Raw genomic sequence first — 25,913 nt, 5'->3', positions numbered from 1 at the left:
TTCTATAACGTGTCTAAATTAAACCTGCAAGATCTCTTTAGAAGCAATGTTCGAAGGCAATTATTTAAACAGCAAAATGATATATACTGTAACCTCAAAATAAAACGCAAGATTCTGGTGAGGAGTTTTTATAGATGACACAGTTTAATCCTCCACTCACTTTCTTCGTCTATGGGTGCATTTACACTTCCTTCATACAGGCACCATATAGCGTTTCTAAACGTTTTTAATATCATAAATGCACTTCCATGAAGTACTTTTATGCTTCATGTCTACTAGACTGACCCAGAAGGAAAGGTCAAGTTGGGGTGCATACTTTTTTTAAAAGGGTATTTCCTGATCATACTCACACCCAAAGGCCCGTATTCTGAAGTCGGGTTTAACTTAAACTCAGGTATAAAGTTGTGGTTTAAGTATGGATAGCCAATTGTTGCATAAATCACTAACAGTAGAGATATAATATTTCAGCTCATTTGGCTCTCAAATCATTCATAATTGTCTAGGAAGTATAAATAGATCAATGAATCAGGAAAGGGCACAGTAAAAACATAATACAAATTTGACAATTTTGGCTTCCCATAATTTCAGCACAGAGTTAGACCATGGTCAAAGTTTAACCTGACTTCAGAATATGGGCCAAAATGTTTAATGATGTCATTTAAACACATGTAGATGATATTGTGTTCATGCATTCCCAAAAAATCAATAAATAAATAATGATAAATAAATAAAAACCTGGATCATAAATGCAGCTTTTGTGAGATTATGATCTTGGCGTTTACAATCTTTGTGTAAATGAAAATTAGAAAGGACGCAACCTTCTTGTTACCTATTAACAATGTCCTGATTTTGGCCAGAAAAAGGAAAGCATAAACACACTGCATATATCTGTACAAGAACATGGACCGGTATCTATCACACGTACATTGTACTACAAAGCACTTTTATGTTGTTACCAACTTGCCTGAAGATCAATACAATATGGAGAGTAGTCCTGAAACAAATTGGGTGGGAAAAACTAGACATTTCATAATAGAATGCAAGATCGTATTCAATAAGAATGGTAATATAACAAATTGGACTAGTATTGAATTGCTAGTTTATTTTATTTTTTTTACAATATCACCTTCTCGTCTCACGGGCCAATTTATATTATTCAATAAAAACAAAATCATGTGTTTCTCCCACTGCATGACTTTCAGCATCAAATGAAGTACTTATAAATACATTCAATTTTTACCACAAGTCTACAGTACACATCTAAATAACTTAGACATAAAATACAATGAGAGTTATTTACAAAACTTGAATAAGATAAGCTTCAAGGCAGGATGGTACTTAGCATACAATTTCAAAATGTAAAGGAAAAACGGGGGGGGGGCAATAATAAAATTGAAAGCAAAGTTTAAAGCAGTTCAGTTCATTAAAAAATTCTCCAATTAAAAAAACCTTCATAAAAACTTTGAAGGGCCTTTATCAAGAAACAATAATTCTACAGAGAGAGATTGCTAATCGTGTCCAACATCAGATATATAACTTCAGAACGACAGTATCAATGGAAATGATATTATGTAACACAGACTTCGTAATATTGCATGTTGTAAATGTAATAATTAGACATTATTGAATTTTCGACCAGGCATCGAATCTATTCAGCTGGAGCAGTGTATTTTGTTTGTTTCCTTGTTTTCATTTGACTTGCATGCAATTGAATGAATCATGAACTTTCAAATTATCAAGTTTCATTGCGTGATAGCTGCAAGATGAGCTGGCTACTAAAAGTCTGTACGAAAATGAGTGAAAGTAATACCTCAGTCACTCTACGGCGGCCGTACGGCGAGTCGTAAACAGCTATTTTATTCATTTTTATTCAAACCACCTACATGTATATGCAGCGAATACAAAAAAAAAGCGGCTGTGTTTAACTCACGTAGGGCCGCCATAGAGCAATTGTGACTTGGGCATTAATGACATAAAATGAATGAAGGTATTTTTCTTTTCTTTTCTTAAAAGCTCACAAATATATGTAGTGTGGAACTCTGATGCTGGTAATCATCATGCAGAATGCCAATTTACCAAACAAAGAAGAAGAAAAGTATGAACATGTTTTATCTGAATCGTGTTTGTGTGCAAGGATGACACATTCACCGATTCGTAAGATCGTTTCAACAAAATGACTGTCACTGGAGGTGTGAGGTCAGAATGTACTTTCTTTTATAACAACGTGTAAAATCAAAATAGCTTATTCGAACATTCCATGGTACATGTACATTCCCTTTACACAGGAAATACACTTTTTACGTCAAAAAGTGTCACTTCATGTTTTTTTAAGGATTAAAGGAAGGAAATCTTGTGAGCAAAGCGGATTTGACCAGCCATCACATCCTGTATATATATTCATGTTTTTTTTTTGTGATATGAATTTAGAAATTCATTGTCAGATTTACCTGTTTTGGTTGTTGATACGATGACAGCAGAATGCATAAAAGTAATCACACACAAAGTCAAGAAACGAATAAGAACATATTGGCATATTAAAGCGGATTTGCCCAGCCATCACATCCTGTATATATTCAGGGTTTTTTTGTGATATGAATTTAGAAATTCATTGTGTCAGATTTACCTGTTTTGGTTGCTGATACGATGACAGCTGAATGCTACTTCTCTAATATAATCACACACAAAGTCAATACACTAATAAGAACATATTGGCATAATTAATGCCATTTATTAAAGTAAGCACATCTAGCCCTTTTTTTTAATCTGAAGGCTATTCTACAAAGCAGGATGCAATGACAATCACTCCCGAAATGATATTTTTTACATTCTATGCAATAACAATGATATTTTTAACATTCTATGCAATAACAATCTCTCCCAAAATGATATTTTTGACAGCCTTTCAATAGACTGACTTTGAGGTCTGGGTATGTCATTTGGGAAATAAAACTTTGTTCTTCTTCAAAACCAAATTCTTTTGTCACTTTAAAAAGTTCTTGCATTATTGATACTTGCATAACATTGAACAGGATGTGCTAAATTAGTACACCATTTGGGAGTCATTTGATGACTATTGAATTTTATTAGGTGGTTTCAGACCGCCTCGAAGTTCGTCAGTTCCAGGTATTCTCTGATCCAGGTATTTTGGTAATGTGAAAGCAAACTACGCGTAATTTCCCCGAAAGAAAATACCCGCTAAATAGTAGGTACTTGGCGAAATTACGAGAACTTTCGCGGGGATTTTTCCAAGGTCGCAGGTATTTTGGCAATGTGAAAGCAATTTACGGGAACTTTTAGCCCAGCGTGTCGTTGGGCGCGGGCGCCATGGGTGGCTGCTGGGCTAGTGATTTTGAATATCGTGTCTTGCCTGCGTATACAGACCATACTGCGCATGCTCGTAACTTCAGGAACTTATCCCGAAGGATATGTTTCGGGGCGGTGTGAATGCAGGAATAATGGGTATTTTTTTAGCCTAAAAAAGTTCTCGTAATTGAACGGGGATTCTTATGATCGAGGCGGTTTGAAACCACATATTGTCACCTTTACACAATGGGGGGGGGGGGGGGTAAATGTGCTTCAATACATAGGCCAACTTAATATTTTATTTTCAAAAGAATATGCTATGGCAGAGATCACTGCAATTATCGTGTATTTGGTGAGAATCTCCTCATTAAGAAATAATCTTTAACTGAAAAGAATTTAAGACTTTTTATAGGGTGGTATTGCACTTTTTAAAAAATAAATACATACATAATTAGGGATTTAATCTATCCCAAACAAAGACATATTACAAAGTCTAATGTGATTTTAAAGTTATTTTCAAATTTATTATTATTATTAATAATATAAAGTACAATTCTTTATATCAAAATCATAACAATGAATTGGAAACAACCGAGCAGACATTTCACTGTCAAATTAGAAAATAAAGCAAGAAATGAGAGCTCAGATAAACAATATTATAAAAATATAATATGATAACATGAAGAAGATGTCTCTTGTCGATGGACCAGCTGTTTTGCATCAATTTGCTTGGTCTATATACTAGCTAATTCTCAAATCTTCTATTCCTCACCTTCACTGCTGAACGCTCTTGATCTACTATCAATTACCGTTTAGTCAAACCATTCCTTGGTCAAAAATTCACTTTGCCTGATTGTGGCTAACTGTCAGACAGTCCAATGACGTCAACTGGGGGGTGTTTCACAAAGATTTAAGTATGACTTAGAGTCACACTTAAATGCCTCATTGCGTGCATTATAAAAGGCATAACCGCATTAGTCAGATCATGCCAAGAGAACGCAAACTACTGCGTATTGATCAATAAAATTACGTGTTGCACATCAAAAATACGTGTCGGCATTTAAGTTCGACTCTAAGTCATACTTCAATCTTTGTGAAACACCCCCCAGATAGTCAAATTTCCACTTTGTCTGTTCTCTTACTTTTTTCACTTTATTAAAGTATTGAGTTCAAACACAATTCTGCTAATCTTTTATAGTGTTTAACCAAGTGGATATTAGAAGAAATGGTTCTAACCAAATTGGAAATTAGACAAAATGGTAGACAGGCACAGTAAGAGTGACAATCGGGCCAAATGGATGTACATGCAGATGAACCAGTTGTAGATGAAGTAGGGATTAGACCATGTACGTGGGATGAGACCGAACGGAAAGTAGACAAAGTGGTTTACTTAACCATGGATTGAGACTGTACGTAAGAGGGAGGAGATCGAGGATTGTTGTTATGATATCAGTCAAGGGGTTGGATCTTGAAACAGCTCTCTACACAGGAAGCAAGGGGATGCGTCATTTCCAAGATCACTTAAAGTCTGTTACATGCATGGAAGGGAAACATCCCCCAAAACACAACTGACACGGCGAAGACAAACAAAAACCATATGCATGCTCTAATTTCACCACCCCGTTCCCATATCTACTATCTTGAACTTGTTTGTCTTAAACCAGTTCAGGGAATTGAGTTTAAAAGATCGCTCTGCGACCATTATCATCACAATCTCCGGAACCAGTTCACGTAGAGCGATCATGCTGGGATGGGAATGCTCTTCAGTGGGGTCGCAAGTTATGCGCAAAATTTGAAACCGCAGCATCATCCGTATTCTACACACCATGTGTACCGAGTAGCATGCCAGACATGCACACACTGCCATCCTTCCGGGCAAAGATCACTTCCCGAAAATGGTTGTGTCCTCATCTATGCTCAAACCAGGCACAGCGGTCTTGAGCACCACATCGCAAGGTGGTTTTCCAAACCGGTTTGAAAGACCACTTGAGATTGCTTTCAAGACCGCTTTCAAGACCGCTTCAACATGTTAAACGGGTTTCCACTAAGCTTGTTTAAGAAAGTAGATGAGAATGAGGTCTACTTCACATCAATCTTTTTTAATTTCTTTCGATCAACTTTCACTAACTGTTAGCAGGCTACAATCACAGAAGTTAAGAGACACATCAGGGTTTTTCTCACTTTCCAGTGAACATTACAAATTAGATGCATTTCCATCTTATTCACAATTCTAATAACGAACTTTTTCATTCTGCATTGTCATTGTACAGTAGATTGTTGTTAATCGTAATGTGTATAAAGGTACTGGATGTTTACAGGGATATTCAATGCACAAACAATGTGAGCTCATTTTAAAGGGCACATTTTCATTAGCAGAAATCATCTGCTCTATAATCAGCTCAAATTAGTTATTTCGCCAATCGATAACCAAATAATGAGGCTATTTCAGTTTATTGTTTAAATCTCTAGTTTCTCAGTCATTCAATGTTAATGTGGATACATAAAATCTTAATAATTTTCTCTCAATTTTCAGCTTTTATTGCAAGCAACTTGACATCAGAGTGGACTTCCCCCCCTTTCAACTCATTTTAATGTGTAAAGAATAGTTTCCCCCATTGGTTTTAGAGTGCCCTGGAGCATTGTAAAGGTTGGGACATTCCATCATGACACTCATGTCTTTTGGCAAGACATCCATTTATATTCGGCACTCTCCGACCAGGTGTTATTCAAATTCAGTAATGCTGAACTGTTCGATTCTTTAAAAAAAATTAATGGAGCGAGGCCAGGATAATATTAGCAACAAGGCGATAACATTAGCAAGACATCGGTCCCATGTCTGAGAGGGAGTACCGGTAATGCTATGCAGACTATGATGCACCAGTCACAGGCACGTGCCACTAGTGCCCCTCACGATGCCTCCTATTATAATTAGTCAAACTTTCCCCTTTCTCTGTTTTCGTTTCTTCTATTTTCGTAACAAAACGCTAGGTCTCTGGACTATGGTATGAGTCAGATAGCTCACATGGCAGTGTACCTAACAGGCAACAAATTTTTTTTTTTTCCTTTTCGGGGGCTACTTTTCACGTCCCACAACCTAAATCTGCTATAGCTTAACATGCAAATGAATGGGGATTTTTCTGGTGCTCTTCTTTTTTTTTTCAGGTTTCTTTTGAGCATTTCAGAGGCGAAATCACCCCAAGCCCCATGTATTTCCCCCCCCCCCCCCCGATACCTTATAATCATTAGTTATTAAACCTGCCATGTGTTTCACTATGAATAGACCTTACAAGGCCAGGGGGGGCTTTTCATGTAGCAAACAGTGATTGTTCGAGGACAACTGTTATAAGCTACTGAAATCAACTAATCTGATTGGCTGAGAGCAAATTTTTCAGTGAAAATCAGACTTTTCGCTTCATTACAAAACACTTCCCAGCCAACGATAGCACAATACCCATACAATATTAGCATACAGATATAATGTGCTAATGCTATCTAAATAATATAAGAACACATATTTATTGTAAGAACTACTCAATTGGTAAGATAATTCATATTGTAAACAATTTGCTTTAAGTTGAGACAAGTTGCAAAAATACTTAGCAGCATTCACTCTGTGTAGAGACTGCTTCCATGAGCAAATTATCATTGAGAACGATCAGGTTATTGGTTTCATATTGACAGCAAATTTAAATGTATGTTTGGAGACAGATTACAAAATTTAAATGGTGATGTGTGTTTAAAGGCTAATAATTGGTGAATATTAATTTGTACCTACATGTTAACTTAAAATACGGTGACAGGCCTACCATGCATTTTTTATTCAGCAATGAAGTAATTCTATAAATGTCAGTATGACACCACTTTTAACAATGAATTGTAGCTGTTAAAATGGAGAGGTTAATTGAAGAGAAAAGTTTGGACCTTGTACTCCACAATGGGTCCGATCATGCAAGCCTAACTTCATTTATATAGACATCATTTCACCTCTCTTTCTAATCTATTCCTAGCATGCATGAATAATATACAGGACATTTTCTAATATGCCTTGCAATCTAGACATCAATAAAGAACACCAGTAATAGCTAATTAATATGTCATTATACCAGGCACAGTGCTACACCCCCAATTACAGGTCTCGTGATCTCTTAAAGGAGAATGAAACCCTTGAAACCAGCTGAATCCATATCAAAGAGAAAAATAAAAGAAACATATTGTTGAAAGTTTGAGGAAGATTGAATGAATAATAAGAAAGTTATGAGCATTTTGATATTGAGATCACTAATGCCATGTAGATCCTCCCATTGGCAATGCGACCAAGATATGTGATGTCACACACGTACAACTCCCTCATTACTTTAGTACTTATTTCACTTATATTCTCACTTTTATAGAGTCTATCACAAGGTGAGGTGTTCTCTTTATGAGAGGACAAGTACAGAGGTTTCACAACATTATATCATTGATGAATCGTTTGTCATATGATTAGAATGAGCAAAAAGAGATGTTTGGGGGTATATTTTCAGTGTCCAAAAGGGGAGAGTTGTTCATCTGTGACATCATAGATCTTGGTCGCATTGCCAATGGGAGGATCTCCATAGCATTAGTGATCTCGACATTCAAATGCTCATAACTCTTCTATTGCTAGTCCTATTTTACTCAAACTTTTGTTGATCTTATTCTTTGATTTTTCTGCTTTCACAAAAGCTAACTTGCTCCAAGAGTTTCATTCTCCTTTAAGAGCTCACATGGTTTGTAGCTGAATGGTGTGAAATAGAATAAACAAATTATGAACAAAGGTATCATGCATCACACAACATCATTTCTTGATTTTCGCTGAGTACAATATTGAGTGTTAAGGCCTGTACAAAACTATGAATTTCTCTCAAAATACAAGACCGGCGCAGCAAACACTGCTAGAATACAAAAAATGAAGCGTCATGTCATGTACTTTTCACGTTCATTGCATGTGCAATAAAACAGGGGTGAGGTCTTGTTTGAAACATGATAAAATCTCAAGTTATCTGCCATGTCATTTAATATTTCATTCGTCTAGAACAAATTCATGAAAACGATAATTATTCTGGAAAGTTTCAGGACACAAAAGGCCACCAAAGCAATGCAAAAATAAAAATAAGATTTTGACTTTGATCGGGTACATGCTCGATCTCTCATAGAAGTTTGTTCAGAATGCAAAATACAAGGGTCGCTAATCAGATGGATATCGGGGTCTAGTGCTGCGCCTGTACATGATTCAATTTGCTGAACTGCCATGGAGCGTCCGAGGTGGAACTAATCAACAGCTGGTAATAATAATACATGAGATTTATATAGCGCCATTATCCACTTTGTTGAAATGCTCAAGGCGCTTGAAAAAGAGGAGCTAGAATTATAATTTAATGTAAGAAACAAGTGAACTAGAACAAGAAAAATACAAGTTTAAATAGATAAATGAATGCCTGTCTTCAGAATGCAGTGTTAAACAAGTAGGTTTTTAAGTTAGTTTTAAAAGATGAAGTAGTATTGGAATTCCTCAAGACCAAAGGAAGGGAATTCCATAGCGTGGGTGCTGCGTGAGCAAAAGCACGATCCCCCCAGGATTTCTTGGAAGAAGGTATTTGAAGAAGGACAGAGTTGGAAGAGCGTAATGGGACAAACTATTACTTCTGAGATGATCTAGAGAGCTATCTTTCCAATATTTAGTTCAGAAAATCGTACATTCATATTACACCAGCAATGATGATATAGCTCACCACCTAATAACAAAATGTGATAATTTGTTTTACGTTCATCATACATCTGACATGATTTATCCAATCTTATTTCTTTCCCTCATGATTAATTAACAGAATATTCTAAAAGAATGGCATTTAGACCCCAAAAAGTAGAAATATCAGTCACTGAAGGTGGTTTACCCTCATCCTATCGCACAAGCCGTACATGTATGCATGTGAGGAATATGGGCCTGCAGTATAAATGGAAATTACATTTTCCCTGATTTCTTGCCATATATACAATGTATGTCAATGCAATGATAACGCAGTACCACACATACATGTATCTATTAAAAAAAAAAAAAGAAAAAAGTTTCTTGCATGCCTTCATTTTAAGATCAATGCGTGTGCCAAGCAAGTCTTGTGAGGATTGGACGAAAACTAAGTAAGGAAGTGGTTCACTCTGCAAGATTTTCCCCTGATTTATTGCTATAAATAATGTTGCTATGGAAATGCAGTACCCATGTGAAAGAAAATGTTCCTTGTATATGTCTTCACTTTAAGACAAATTAGGCGAAAACTGAAGAAATGGTGCAATCCAGTGCCATGGATCAACTGACTTTGAACAAACTTAACACTGATTTCTACATACTTTCCACGTATAATCTACTCAAATATATAATTGTTTTTGCTCTTATGCTAAACATTAGTAATGAAAGCGATTAGTCTGACAGTCAAGTTTTCCAACCATTTTTTAGCATCAAAAGCTCTATCATGCTTTTGCCAATGTAGGTACATCACTGCCTCTAATTGTGCACCTGTATCATTCCCAAACCACATGGCAACAAGTGGTACCATCAATTTTCATGGCCTGAAAGGGGAATAGTTCTGGGCCCCTGGTTCATAAAACTTGTTATAATAACAAATTTGCAATAACAGTTAAAATCTATTGTATCCTGTATCATTTCAAACCACATGGCAACAAGTGGTACCATCAATTTTCGTGGCCTGAAAGGGGAATAGTTCTGGGGCCCGTTTCATAAAACTTGTTTTAATAAAAAAAATGTTTAATTCAACAGTTAAAAGCTATTGAAATCCTGCAATCTGATTGGCTGATAGTAATGTTGTCATGGAAACTGTTCATTTGTTATGATGAAAAGTCTTTACGATACAGGATCCTTGGGCCTGTTTTATACAGAATTAAAACTATGATAACTGTATCACTATTGTACAATCTACCTTGGAAACCTTTGATGGTGATTGAAAAGTTACTATAGTTGCAAGTCTTAATGAGATGGGTTCAAGAGTTGTAAGTAAAAGGAGGTAGTGTTCTTGTTCTCTGGTATAAGATCTGAAACTCATTTGTTATGAGGCAACAGTTTAAGGGAGTAGGGCATAAAGAAATGACAGATTTCTTCAAAATATTATGATACTACCTATTTTTGTCTTTATTCTGCTGAAATGTTATTTCTTTCCATAACTGTAAATCCTGAGGAGTTAAAACCGTAAGCCCTTGGACATCCAACACCCCATCTATGCCCAGATTTAAAAGAAAAATATATGCTCTTCTTTTTTTTTATATATCATTTTCAGACCATAAACAAGTTTAGATACCTCATCAGAAGTCATACCTGCATGTTTCCCACAGGGACCCATCATGTGGCTTTCATTACCAATTCTCATATTTCATCATAGACAAAATAAAGTTAAATGTAGGGAAACCACTACTAAATAATGCATAGCACCTCTATTGCAAGTTCTAGCTGAACGAAGCGGTGCATACATTTGACAAGGTACTTAAATCATCTTATCTGACGTTGATAACAATTATACCTCGGTCACATTTGCTATACGGCGGCCGTACGGTGAGTCAAAAACAGCAGTTTTAACATGTTTTATACTAGCTACATATAGGTGGTTTGAATAAAATCAATAAAACGGCTGTTTTCGATTCGCCGTACGGCCGCCATAGAGCAAATGTGACCGCGGATAAGGAATAACTACAGATAATGCCTTTCCTAATCCTACGAACAATTGTTTGGAAATTTTTCAGGATCTAGTGTTTATATCAATAACAATGTGACAAATATTTTCAGGAAGTATTATTTATTCAGAGAACCTCACCCTTTCCTTTCAATCTTGATTTTTTTATGGGCAGAGTCAAACCTACCATAATAAAACATTCTTCGTTTACACTTCTTTCAGGATGTCATCATTATAATACATAGCTATGATATCATTATTGTGGTTAAGCACATTTACTACACAATGGATTCCTATGCCAAACAGTGGGTGGAAAGAAGATCACAATTGCATTATATGGAGTTAGTAGGTGGTTTCAGACCGCCTCGAAGTTCGTCAGTTCCAGGTATTCTCTGATCGGGAAATTTACCCCGATCAGAAAATACCAGGTATTTTGGTAATGTGAAAGCAAACTACGCGTAATTTCCCCGAAAGAAAATACCCGCTAAATAGTAGGTTCTCGAAATTACGAGAACTTTCGCAGGGATTTTTCCAAGGTCGCAGGTATTTTGGCGATGTGAAAGCAAATTACGGGAACTTTTAGCCCAGCGTGTCGTTGGGTGCGGCGCCGTGGGTGGCTGCTGGGCTAGTAGTTTTGAATCTCGCGCCTTGCCTGCTTATTAGACCATACTGCGCATGCTCCTAACTTCAGGAATTTATCCCGAAGTGTATGTTTCGGGGCGGTCTGAATGCAGGAATAATTAATGGGTATTTTTTAGCCTAAAAATGTTCTCGTAATTTAACGGGGATTCTTGTGATCGAGGCGGTTTGAAACCACCTACTGAGGTCAACCTGCAATCTATGAACTCCATGTGCCCTAGCAACATATTTTCTATTAAACCCCATGGGCAAGGGAAGTCACTTTGTGGTTATTTCATCATTACAGTTATTAAATAAGTAGATCCTAAAGAATTATTTAAAGGACTCCAAACAATAGCTTTTAAGACCTGTAGACATTAGCAGGCATTATACAACATTTCCAATTCCATAAGGCAGTTTGAAAATCAATTCATAACAACAGCATGAATGATTGTCTTTAAAGCAGCTTTCACTTTTACAGTGCTCCCATTTGCCTATTTGCGATTTACATTTTCTAGTACTAGTATCCTGAATCATGTGGCAAATACATATATACACCTTGTGTTGTAGGCTTGATCTTGAGAAGACCAAATCAGACAACAGAGTGCCCGACATTTCTTCCCTTAGTGGCATAACATTCAAACTTTAGTCTAAAGATATTTGCACCGACGTTTAACCACCTCCAAACTACCTCCAACGCAAGAGCGATTGGAAAAAAGCTGACATCCGCAGGCATATAGAAACACCTTTAGTCAGAGAAGTGCACCAGAGATTTTGCATTTATGATCAAATAATTAGCTCGTTTCAAACTTAAAGGGGAATCCAGCCTTGGCCATAAAATGTTTTGTTGGGAAGGAGAAAAATAAATTAAATAGAATGGTGAAAGTTTGAAAGAAATCAGACAAGCAATAAGAAAGTTATAGCTGCTTTAAAATTGGGATCACTAATAGTATGTACATTTCAAATTGGCAACTGGGTAAGTAAATTATGACAAGGGGCAAGGACAACTTTCCCATAGGCCATGTACTTTATTATCAGGGATTTGTGGTTTTCTCTCAAGTACCCATTCCCCTGGGGCAGTAATCTAAATATAACTCAGGTAGTATATTGTTTAATGTCCTCATGAAAGAAAAATATAATTTGAAGTAAAACTTTTGGGAAAAATGACATTTTAGCCATAATATGTATTGGAGTACATGGAAGAGTAGTCCTTGCCTTACATCACTATGACATCCCATATGCGGCCAATTTGAAGTCTCCATGAGTATAGTGATTACTAATATTTACAACTTTTAAAAATTCATAACTTTCTGTTGTTTGTCCAATATTGTTCAAACTTTCACCTATCAACTTGTCTGATTTTTCTTTTTCTTATAAAAACAAGTTTATATTTGGGTTGGATTCCCCTTTAAGTTACAACCATTCTGCAGAACGAATGTTAACATAATTCTACATTCTCTTCTACTCTAACATTTGCGTTAATAATTTTCAACCCATAAAACACAAAAACTAATCATGGAAGCAAATTTCAAACGGCAGTGTATTAACCCATTTTAAAGTATTGCTGCTGTGGAGTGTTATGAAAGAATCCACACAGAGTACTATACCAGTGAAGCATTTCTTGTTCGATATAAACATTTCTCGGAAACCGGCAAGCTCTGATCAAATATCATTTCATTCAGTTGAATAGAATTGATGATTTATTATCCCTTTATGAAAAAATTGCCATTCATCGGTGCATAACATGTATACATTTTAAACCAACCCTGATATAATTGTTTTAAAAAGAAGAAAAGTCTATAAATGGAATAACAAATAAAGGCTGCCATGCATGTGTTGGTTCGCCATGGGAGCAGAAATAATTTAATTCAGCCAGTTTGCAGTCCCAGAGAATCCTATACTACATATATAATTTACTTTATAATTAATTCAATCCAATAATGTCTTTCTTTAATATCTCCTTAATTGCAATAAACTTACCAAATGCCTTTCTTATAAAAAAAAACCACTGTTATGACTTATTATGTAAGTAATATTATGTTTATTGCCATGTTCCATATGTAGATTTCATTGTTCATGTATTGTGTATGAATTGATATAATTTGTTGTCATTATTATGAATTTGCACGGCATGTAAACAAGAAGAATTTCCATTTATGGACAATAAATAAATACTTATACTTATTGGTAGGGTTAGCCCACTTTGCAAACTTGTTGTGATGGGCCCCATCTTACAAAGAGTTACGATTGATCCAATCAATCGTAACTCTATGGAAATCCACCAGTGTCATAATGTTTTCTACAGGAAATGTGCAAAATATCCTTTGTAAACAAAGGAGAACACACCAAACTGTCAAGAAATCAATGAATTAATGGATATGCATTCATATCTAGAAAAAAAATTGAGCAAACATCAATTTTATATGTCGACTTTGATGGCTTTCCATAGTTATAATTGATCCGATCAAACGCAAGTCTTTGTAAGGCGGGCCCCTGGACTACAGGTGGGGCTACCTTGTCATTTAGCCCCACTTTTAGTACAGGTTATGGAAAATCTGGCTTGTGAGAAAAGCATATAATAGATACATGCATGTTGCTCCCTCTGAAGGAAGAGATGCTTATTTCGTAGTTTTACTGTTAAATGAATTGCAGTATTTGAAGGATGAAAGAAAAGTATTTGGTGTTGAATCACAATATTTTAAACTTTTCTGCAAGACATGTGTGTAGTGTGATTTGGGGTGAGAAAAGAATTCTGCCGAATCAACAGTATAAAATACTGCAAATAGGGAAAGCAATTAGTGATAGCTGCTTTAGGGCAAGATGATTAGTAGTTCTGAGAGTGATGATATTTACCTGTGCCCAGCAAACTGCTGCATGTATTGGTTGCCAACCATCATTATCCCGAGCAGCGTAGTCTACGTTGTGGCTTAGTAAGTACTGCACCACCTTCTCATAACCATTGGCTACGGCGATGTGGAGCTGAATTCAGAAAGAAAACGCAACAAGAGTTAATAAATCTTAATGATGGACTGTTGCTTCTATATGCACCAAAATAACTGTTAATTACAAGAACTTTAAGGCCTCAAAATTAATAATTCATTTAGTTCATACATATGGACTTGATATAGTAACTGTTTGTATGAGCTGTTACAAGACTCTGGCATTACTTTACACAAGATATGCATTCTTCTAGCCTTGTATCACATAATTTGCTTTCATACTGTAAAATCCATGTGGCCATGGAGATAGAGCTACCAAAGTTCTGATTTTGAAAAGTACGAACATACTAATAGGGGTATTTTCTTTCTGGGATATTACATGTACTTTGCTTTTACATAGGCAAAATACCTGGTAGGTGTTTCATAAATCTTTTTGTTGTTAGGTTACGAGAGACTTTATGAACAACTGGTGATCCTATCTCGAGGTAAAGTATGCATACCAAATTTTCATTGGTCTGGATGTACCACCTAAGAAAGGATCACGAGTCATTCACAAAGTTGCTTGTAACTTACAAACAGCTTTATGAAACATCCACCAAGTATGTTCTGGACCCCGTAACACAAAGGTTAGCGATTAATCGCTAATTTGAAAGAGCAAATCCGATTGGTTCCTCGTCAGTCTACTGAGCAAAATGCGCATGCAAGGATGATCGTGATAGGCCTTTTCATTTAGCGATTAATCGCTAACCTTTGTTTTACGGGGGCCCTGATCTGGATAGAATTCTCATTCAAATAACACAAGGTATTTTTTGGTAATTAAGTGGGTAAAAAAGCACCTTACTCCTTAGTGGAAATCTTGATCCTTATCAAAAATCAAAATTGAAACTTTATTTACCACAATCTTCATAAAAAACATACAAATCAAGAAGTATAAATATTGAAAATCATAAAAAAACAAAACTATTTAGTCTTGAGAGTTATTGGTGTTTTTTTTTTATACCTGTACAGCAGAGAAAATAATAACAACATCTGTTCAAATTAATTTAAGTAAATTGAAAAGATTCAAAATGAACATTGTGACAAAAGCTAAGGATTGTATTTTCATAGAATCATAATCATTTTGGTGCACTACTTACTGGTGTTGCTCCTACATTGTCTCTTATCTCTAAATCACCTCCATTCTTATAGATCTCTTGCATTCCTTGTAGCATCTTATTGGGTACAATTTCTCTTAGTTCATCGATTTGATCTTGCGTAATACCTGCAATTACATCGCAAAATATCAAACAGTTATTCCGATGAATTGTAAGATATCAAAGTGAGGGATATAAAGGATGTTGGTGCACCATTTCAAATGGATAATTTTGTTTACCGAAAATTCATGTGTTAGGAATGAAATTACCAATTACAAAATTTTATAGTTTATTTAACGACATTACTTTTGAATATCTTTCGGAGAATATGAGACTGATTAACTTCTTTTTACTGTCAGTTTTTGCAACAGTAATGTCCCATTTAGTTCTTTGTTTATGAGTTTGCTTCTTTAAATTGAAATAAGCACTAGAATCTAATAATAGGCCAAGATAAATGTCTCAATGGGAAACATTCATAAGTAGTAGAAAGCTTGGCCAATACATATATAGTTGAGTTCAGAAAATTGAAACATACTCCAGCAACATAAAGTCTTTCTTGTAACCATAATCATAATTTAATCTAATCTGATCTCATATAACCTAATCTAATCTAATCTAATTATAACACACAGAAATGACAAGTTATCTCACATCTAAATAAGACTGGTCCATGGTCCATGTTTGAATTCAATACTTATCATCGGCAAATGTGAGAATGTGTGTGTTCCTATGTTTATATATGTAATTGTGTTTTCATATACAAGAATATGTTATCATCAGTATCAACGAATCAACCCAATCACCGAGTCAAAAGGGCATGACAAGGTCATGTTTATACTGTTTAACAGCTAGAAAATGGGTGCATGTCCTTGCTAAAGACCCACCTTTTGTGGGTTGGTCTATATGGAGGTGCACATCTTAGTTGACTTTCATTTGTTTCTTTAAATTTTGTTTTGAATTCATTAACACTATTTCTTATTTTCCCCGGTAATTTACGGGCAGAAAACTGAGTGCTTAGAAACATCTGTATTAAGCACCCTATAAATATTATAATTATTATTATCATTATGTCACAATACCCAATTGTACAGTTGGTTACCATTTTAACTCAAAGGGTAATTAGAAAGTAAAGCAATTTGTGTGTTCCAAACGGACGGACGAATGGATGGACTGACCGACTGATTGATTATCTGCAATTACCTATCATTTGCACTTAAAACATTCCATCTATCCTTCTGGCTACATAATGAAAATGATAGAGAGGTATGTCTTCCTTTCCTCAGAGACTGTGATAACCCTTAAAGGGATGGCTTAAAATATTTATATCTAAATAAATAGAGTAAAATTCACAGAGCAATATGCTGAAAATTTCATAAAATCGGATAACAAATAACGAAGTTATTGAATTTCAAAGTTTATCAATATTTTGTGAAAACAGTTATGTGCACATCACCATGAATATTCATTAGGTGGGCTGATGATGTCACATCCCCACTTTCCTTTTTCTTATGTTATTACATGAAATACATGTGTTAATGATGTGTCTCCATTATGATGAAATACATGTAAGTTGCGGCAATAAATAACTAATGCACTTAATCAGTTGTCAATCCAATTGTTTTAGTTCGTAGTAGAAAATTTTTGAATAAACCTAATTTCATATAATAAAATACAAAAGAACAAGTGGGGATATGACATCATCAGCCCAACTAATGAATATTCATAAAGACATGCCTAGAAATGTTTCACCGAAATAATGCAAATCTTTAAAATTCAATAACTTTGTTGTTTGTTGTCCGACTTTGATCAAATTTTCAGCATTTTGCTCTGTGAATTTTACTCTATTTATTGAGATATAAATATCTCCAGCCTGGACCATCCCTTTAACAGTAATAGATTATTTGATAGCTTACCTTGCGTTGCCATCTGTGACTCTATGTAGTCTAACGTTTCTTCATCTTCACATATGTCATAAGGCATGTTACCATCAGAGTTGATTGCTAAGAGATGTGCTCCTCTGAAGAAAAAAAAAATTGAGAGAAAGGAAATATTAGAATGACCAAGATTTAAGTAATCAGCAGATGGAATGATTGTAGGATGAGCAGCTCATAAAGGAAAAGACAAAATTTACAAGGAAAAACAAAGAATACATTTACTTAAGTCCTATAAAACAGTATTTAGGGGATATTTTGTCATTTTCAGTCCTTCAAACGTCAATAAGTATGCGTGTGTATTTGAGTTTTGTTAGACGTGTATCAATCAGATATGATTATTTACGTCTGGGACCGACCTTTAACGTCACCATCCGAAAGACATGACCAGGGCTCGAACCTCTGCATCAATTTGTAACTTCCCCACAGCTTGGATTACAGGCGCACGCCACAACGCCCAGTTCAAGTACCCATTTATAAACGGGTTTACATTAATAACCCAGCATTGTAAATTTTGAGAAAAAATAGTGTGGATTTGATTACCTGTTGAATACATTCATATTTTCATTTATGGAAAATGTAGATGTTAAACATATACATGAATGTAATACAAAATCATGATCTAGAGAAACATAAATAAAACCAAAAAAAAAAAATGAATGAAAACAATATAATAAAACAGGTAAATATTAATAAACTGCAACTTAATAATCATTCGTCCAACATTGTTTACTTGCAAAAGAAATGATGATTAACAGGCTTGATACAATGACATCCCAAAACTGTTTTTTTTTTTTTTTTTTACTATTGGATCATGACATGTCATTTCAATGCCGTCAGTGCAGGGGGAAAAAATTATACGAGGGCTCAGGGTGGTCTCCTCCCACGAAATACTTGGACACTGTTCTCACTACCTTCCTAAAACTATATTAGTGGAAACTAGTTTAACGTGTAATGAGAACAGTCGAAGCCATCTTAGAAACCATCTTCCAAATCGGTTCATAAAACCACCTCGCGATGTAGTTTTCAATATCGCTTTGCCTCGTTAAACTGGTTTAACGTGTTTAAAGTGAGGACGCACCGTTCTTCGGGAAGCGATCTTCGCACATTTTGAGCGCGCTACTCCAAACACTGTGTGTAAAATGCCTACGCTGCAGTTTTGAATTTCGCACGAACGTGTCACCCCACTGACAGTGTAGCAACAAGATCGCTCTACGTGAAGTGATTTTGACAACCACTTACGGGTGATCAAATGGGAACGCTAGCAAAGGATCTTCCAAACTAGTTTCCTGAACCGGTTTCCAGTAAACTAGTTTTAGAACGTGTAGTGAGAACGGGGTCTTAGAAGAGCCCTGGAAACCCAATAAAGGAGCTCTGGAAAATATCAATTCACTGCAATATTAAAGCTTATCCCATGATGCAGAATTAGGCAGTTAGTTGTGAAAAGTAGCCCCTACAAATAAAAAATAAATACTTTGTTTTGGTGAGGGGATTCCTTTCTGTTAGCTTCATACCTGTACTTGCGCTACACATATATTCTCATTCTGAGAAAACACAAATTAAATATTTTGAGTTAAATTACCAAGATCTCCAGATGACTAACTTTGTGGACTACAAAACTTGACATGATCTGCCGGTAATGCTGAAGTTGCAGCCCTAGGCCGGCCCTATTCCAACTTTAAACATGTACTTCTCTTTCTCTGTTTGTTCATCTCCTTCTTTCCCCCATCTTGTTTTTCCGTGCCTCTTACTCCTGTCTCCAACTCTAAATTTCTCTATTTTCCTTTTCCCTCTCTTTCCCTCTATCTCTCTTACTAGTTTAACCTTGCCCACGTGTCTCGAAGACCAACGTGAATGCAGTAGATTTGTTAATTTGCCCCATTAGACAATCACGCAAGGAGCGTTAAACGCCATCTCAAGAACGAAGATAAAAACAAGACCTGCATATCGACCTACTTATCAGCAGCAGCAATTAATTAATTCAAGTGGAATCTAATTTGCGACTCTTAAGACCTCTTTCTGAGCGCCACATTTTAGGCATCCAAATTTAATTTAACCGTCTGCACCTCTATAAGATGTGGAGGTGCATCAAACGACTTCTATGCTTGATTAGCTTATAAAAAAGCAATCCTCTGTGTTTGTACGTGTCAGACCGACAAGGGGCCAGTTTCATAAAACTTAATATAAATACAAATGTGCAATAACTGTTTAGAGCTACTGAAATCATTCAAATTGATTGGCTGATTGTTATGATGTTATTACAACAAGTCTTTGAAAAACAAGACAACGATAAGATACATGTACACAACTAATCATATTACACTTCATTGTTTCCAAGTGCTAAAATTTATTAGAGCATGGAGGTTCTTTCTACCTCCATGATTAGAGTAAAAAGATTCATCTTAAGATGTACATACAAATGTATGTGGACTAGTATCTGTAGAAGACAACACACGGTGTGGAATCAGACACTTATGAATACAAATTCTTTTGCCGACCCTGTTAATAAAACAAATAATGCACATTTTTTTTAATTTGTGAGGTTTGTGACGATGCAGGCATCTCAGGTATTCACAAAATCATGCTAAAGTGCCTTGTGCTTGTCGCATACTCTCGAGTGCGCTGCATCACCACAATTTACTCCCATAAATGTGCATTCTCATAATCATGTAAAATAATATAGTACTGTGCAAGGATACATTATTCCCAGCCTTCACACACTGGTTCCGACGGGGAGAAAAATCAAATAAAATTCACTGGCCATCAATGCACGGCAGTCATCCATAGCAACCAGATCAATGTCATCTGAATAACCCATAACGAAAGGAATCATTTCAACAAAGTGAATGTTGTACACTGTTCATACTTGAATAACCTGAACAATGCACCACTTAATGAAAAAAACTATTGACAAGTCATACTACTGTATGAAAAGCCCCAGTCATCAATGACAGACACCCTTCACACAAAAATCTGGGATATGAAAATAGGAAAGTACCATAATACCAACTTTTCCATAAGAAGTTATACATGTTTTTGTTTGATCGGGCAACAAATTAAATCAAATTTTGATGTAAAATCAGTAGATTGTATCCAATAACCCCCCCCCCCCCCCCCCCGGTTTAAACCCCCTCCTGGTTTTTTTAAACCATGGTCTAAACCCCCTGGCGGTTCAAACTTCTTTTGTGAATCGCAAAATGAAGAGCGTGGTCTAAATTTAAACCTTAGAGGGGGTTTAAACCTTGACCATGGTTTAAACTTTTTGTGAATTCGGGCCAGTTATTCTTTACATCATTATAACCACTGTGGGGCATGTGCAGTAATATAATTTAGTAATGAATTGGAATAGTTACATGCCTTTTGGGGGAATTGACCAGACTAAAGTAAAGGCAGGCTTTAACAAAGAGCTTGGTACCAAGGCTTGGAAATACATGTACAATGAAAGCCCTGCCAAGACAAACTATGGTTAGCCTGGGGGGGCAGTCAAATATATTGCTGTACACATGCGTGACCAAAAAAATGTGTTTATAGGGGTGTTTTTTCAGTTTTGGACGAGGGCTGGGGGGGCAGTCAAATATATTGCTGTACACATGCGTGACCAAAAAAACGCATTTAAAGGTTTTTTTTTCAGTTTTTGGACGAAAAGGGTGGTTTCGAATGACTGGTCAATGGTCAATCGCGGGTCAAACGTATTTAGGGTATTTTTTCCAAAGCTTTTTTTTAAGACTAGCCAAATGTGTTTAGGGTATGTTTTTCCCCCAAGCTTTTTCCCCGGGGTCATATTCTGGCGACAACTTGTTTAGGGGCCAAAATGTGCAAATAAAGCCCGCAAAAAACTTGTTAAATGGGTTATTTTGCACACACAGAAAAAACTTGTTTAGGGGGTGTTTGGAAATAATTTGGTCACGCATGTGTACAGCAATATATTTGACTGCCCCCCCCCCCCCCCGGGATGGTTAGCCACATATCCACAGAACTACACTCACTTTAAAAAATAAAGAGATCTTTCTCGCTCAAAACAATTTAAGTCTGACCCAATTTCCATTTGCAGATCAATACAGAGTTCCAGGCAACGTTCTCGCTACCACGCGTCACGGTTGGCGGGCGCCGACTACCCTGAAAATTTTCAGGGCAAATCCGCCAACCGTGAACTTCCCCGACAACTGTAAAACAGGCCTAGATCTACACAAAAAAATGAATGATATATTTTTTTTTTAAAGTTTGCTTTTCAGATCCTAAAATAAACTTGTCGATTATTTCGTCCATGATTTCTTCCCGGGATTTCTTTGACTCACAGAGCATGGACCTGTATGATACGACCTCGACTCGAGGCCCAATCTCTTTTGTAGGAAGCGCGAAGATGTTTACCTCGCATTTGCGTTTCGCATTGCTCACAATATTTACGTCTTTAAAATGGTATTAAATACGCTAAAAAAATAAGGTGAGGAGAGAGGGTACCGTGGTTTACTGGGGTGGGCAATGTTATTTAGATGTTACGAATTTCAGTTGATAGTGTCACTTATTTTGTCAAAAGTAAAGAGTGTCAAAAAAATATCAAAATTTGATCGAAATTTAATTTCATCTAGTCCCAGCTACATCTACATGAATTAATTGAATGTTCTTCTAATGACACTGCCGTAGAGCGAATTGAGAAAATTCTTAAAAGATCACGTTAATTATGACAAAGCGAAAGGTTGATTGATATAATGTCCAACTCATTTACTTACAGCAAAATGATTTATTCACATCTATATTCCGATTTTACTCCATAATTTCCAAAGTCTTGATCTCTACATCGATCTTTTGAAAGTGCTGATTAATTTCGCGACGGTGTGTCTACCAAGTTCTGTGTCACTGCACTCGCGCTCGCCACGGCCACATACAGAATACAAATCACACATGGCATCAAAATCCTTGATCCGGGGATCCGAGTCTTCCAAAATTAGATGGGATCCGAAAATAATTTAATTTGAATGTTTTTTTTATTTTCAGATATTCATTGAATCTGTTATAATTTTCATAAGTAATAATTTTTATTGATATTATTCACACTTTTTATCATATTATGACTCATTTTTTAATGTGAGTTATACGTACAGTGTATTTTCATTTGTATTGTTCTTTATTACTCTTTGCCTGCCAATGAAATAATGAACGCACCTGTCACGGTCCTGAGAAATGTTTTTAGTCATCACAGTGAATACTTTATGAATTTGCTGTACAATTGCTTAAGAACTACGATTTGAAAGAAAATATTATTTGAAATTAATCTGTGTAAAGGTTAAGAGAGAATAATGGGGGGGGGGTGGTCGTACGTGGGCAATGTAAATGAAAATGATGGGATGTTTGTGACTTTGCAGGGGAGGGGATTGGTGAAAAGAAGTCAATGTTCGGAGCGAATTAAATTAATATTCATTTATGGATGTGTCGTCTACTGTGATTGTGGCTGCATTATCTTTATGGCGATTGGAAAATCCACCTTGGATCGGGATCGAGGGGTACGTGATTCAGTAGATTTCGATAGAAGTACACATTCAACAAAGTGGAATTGACAATTCATTCACAGATATTCATTTCAAGTACAAATTATTGAAGTTGATATGTGTGAACGTTTTAGAGGATATATGTATTTCGTTTGTTCACGCCCACATGAGTTGCTAGTATAGTTTAATCTAGGCATGCGGTCCGTAGATGTAGCAATCTTTGGATTTAGTAAGGGCATGGCGCGGCGCAAGCTCAAAGGGCTACGCATGCGGTCCGTAGATGTAGTCGGTCATTGACATAAGAAGCAACACGCATTCACAAAATTAATCGCACTGTTAAAGGATGTAGCGATCTAGACATTGGAACTTTTTGAGTAAATTTATCGATGTCATCGATGTGAATAAATCTATAAACTGTAAGTATGAAATAAGATTGACTTTAAATCCTTTCCTAGTGCCCTTTTCGAAATTGAAGTTATCAGTAATTGCCTTTCTGCTTCAATCGCAACTCACGCAACCGTTAAGGCTGTGTGGTCGGAGAAGCATTAAATGGACATAAAATGCGGTGCATTTAGCAGCAATCCAAGCTCGTCGATAATGGTATTTTCGATAGAACCCTCCCCCGTGCGTGCTTCGCACGCACCGAGGCGAGGCGTTGGTTCCAGGGGGCCATTTCATAAAGTTGTTCGTAAGTTAAGAGCGACTTTAAGAACGACTGGTGATCCTTTCTTACACGGTAAACCATCGCCTATGGTCTATACCATTTACCATATAAAAGGATCACCAGTCGTTCTTAAAGTCGCTCTTAACTTACGAACAGCTTTATGTAACACCCACCAGGTATATTCCCCAAAAAACGTTGATGGGAATTCTTTGTCATAGAAACAAAATAATATTTCAGGTGCAGTATTCATTCAACAACATGATCAGAGATGTGTAAACCGAGGATTGACAACATTGTTCTTGCCAAGGCATTTTAATTTATAAATAGTGAAGAAGAAGATGATGGATGAGATAGCTCTACGAGATGGCTGATGAATAACAAATGCATTCCCAAGACATTCCCAGCTGAAGGTCACATTATAAACTTTGATGTTTGCTCACACTTCTACTACAGTCCTCGTTCAAATATTGATGTAAGTTACAATTAGCAGTGGTGATATTAATAAGGGCTTTCATACTGAACATCAACCATCAAGTTCAGAATTTCCGGTCTGTGTCTTCTTGTAGTGACAGTGTCTTGTGACCAGCAATGCTAGCAATGATGTAGCGATATACATTAGTAGCAACAGAAGATCTTTTTTAACCAATTCATGCCTCAGAAATTGTTTAAGAACAAAAAAACAATTTATTTGGATTTGGGGCAGAATCCAGAATAAAAAATGATTTTTCAATGGAAAATTGCATAACACACACACAGAAATGTGTACCATCCACACAATATTAGTTCTAGAACATACATGTACTATTAATAGCAACAAGGTGGAAAAGTGACCAACATGGCGTGGGGGGGGGGGGGCACGGTAACTTAATAGAAATGAGATGAAAAGCTGGAAAGAGTATGATTGAAGCATGGAAAGGACCCATCTGAAAGAATGTCATCACCATCCTTATCAGCAATGACTTGATTTCATCTAGATTACTTTAAACATCCAATTTTGTCAAGCTACTCAAAATGAATTCCAAGATCTCTACATGTATATTGGCACTGCAAATCAAATGAACTATTATTAAATCAACCATGTAAAAGTAAAGGTACACCAGGGCCCCGTCTTACAAAGAGTTACTATTGACCCAATCAATCGTAACTCTATGGAAATCCATCAGTGTCCATAATTTTTTCTACAGGAGATTTGCATAAAGTCCTTTGTAAACAAAGAGAAGCACAGTGGATTTTCAAGGAAACAATGAATGCATGAATATACATCATAGTTGGAAAATATTTTGAACAAACATGAATGGTATATGTTGACGTTGCTGGCCGTCCATAGTTGTGATCGATCGGATCAACCGCAACTCTTTGTAAGACGGGCCGAGAGAGACAATCCCGTATCATCAATGCTTTGATATTGCTGAAAAGGATAAAAAACAAGTCTGTGCTTCAATCAAGATGAAATCCATTGAAGTGTGTACTATCCCGTATCAAGGCAACGCACCTGGTTTTGGATTCTAATCAACCATGACCCGCCTACAACAGACGGGATGGAAATCGGGTCAACAAAGACCAAAGGCCTCGGTTGAGATGTCTTAAGTCAGCGAAGCATAAGGAAAAGGATTTCCTAAGTATATCCGTTCTTACAAGTGAGATGTCCTGTGTGGCAGAACTGAGCTAAATTAACGCATCTGCTCATTTTTCAGACTTTTTATACACCTTTGTCAACTTGGTGAGATATTCATCTTGCCATGTTGATATACTTTTCATAAGTTGAGTTGGCGAGATAACAAATCTTGCCAAATTGACAAACAACAACTCACAAGTCGACTTTGTGAGATAATGTATCTCGCCATGATGACATACACGTATAACTTTCCATTCAACTTGGCGAGATATCGTATCTCACCGTTTTGACATACGTGTTAAATGTGGACTTGGGAAGATAACATATTGTAACAAAATGAAAGGTTTATTTAATGTTCAGCATGGTTTTGGAATGGTGAAGAGCGTAGAATATTTTTTAATCCACGTATATAATTGCATAGAGAAATTCAGTGATCGTTTGTAATCGATTCCATATGGATTTTCTTTAAAACATAAATAAGCACTACTTGCTGAGAAATAACGATGTTTACAACTTTTTTTTATTTTGATTTT

The 25,913-nt window shown here is 36.2% G+C and overlaps 1 protein-coding gene across 1 annotated transcript; it reads right to left on the bottom strand.

Annotated features, from left to right (window-relative positions):
* Window positions 1-12,988: 12,988 nt before the first annotated feature.
* LOC129271325 (protein phosphatase 1 regulatory subunit 16A-like) lies at window positions 12,989-17,698 on the bottom strand. The gene is made up of 3 exons (XM_054908704.2): window positions 17,601-17,698; window positions 15,691-15,815; window positions 12,989-14,594 (listed from the first exon to the last, which is right to left on the bottom strand). The coding sequence occupies exons 1-3, from the start codon at window positions 17,665-17,667 to the stop codon at window positions 14,376-14,378; spliced, it is 411 nt and encodes a 136-aa protein (XP_054764679.2). The 5' UTR covers window positions 17,668-17,698; the 3' UTR covers window positions 12,989-14,375.
* Window positions 17,699-25,913: the final 8,215 nt, after the last annotated feature.

This window comes from Lytechinus pictus, chromosome 2, assembly GCF_037042905.1.
Source record: "Lytechinus pictus isolate F3 Inbred chromosome 2, Lp3.0, whole genome shotgun sequence".
NCBI classification, from domain to species: Eukaryota; Metazoa; Echinodermata; class Echinoidea; order Temnopleuroida; family Toxopneustidae; genus Lytechinus; species Lytechinus pictus.
Note: the sequence above shows the minus strand (reverse complement) of the source record. Positions and strands in the feature narration are given on the sequence as shown.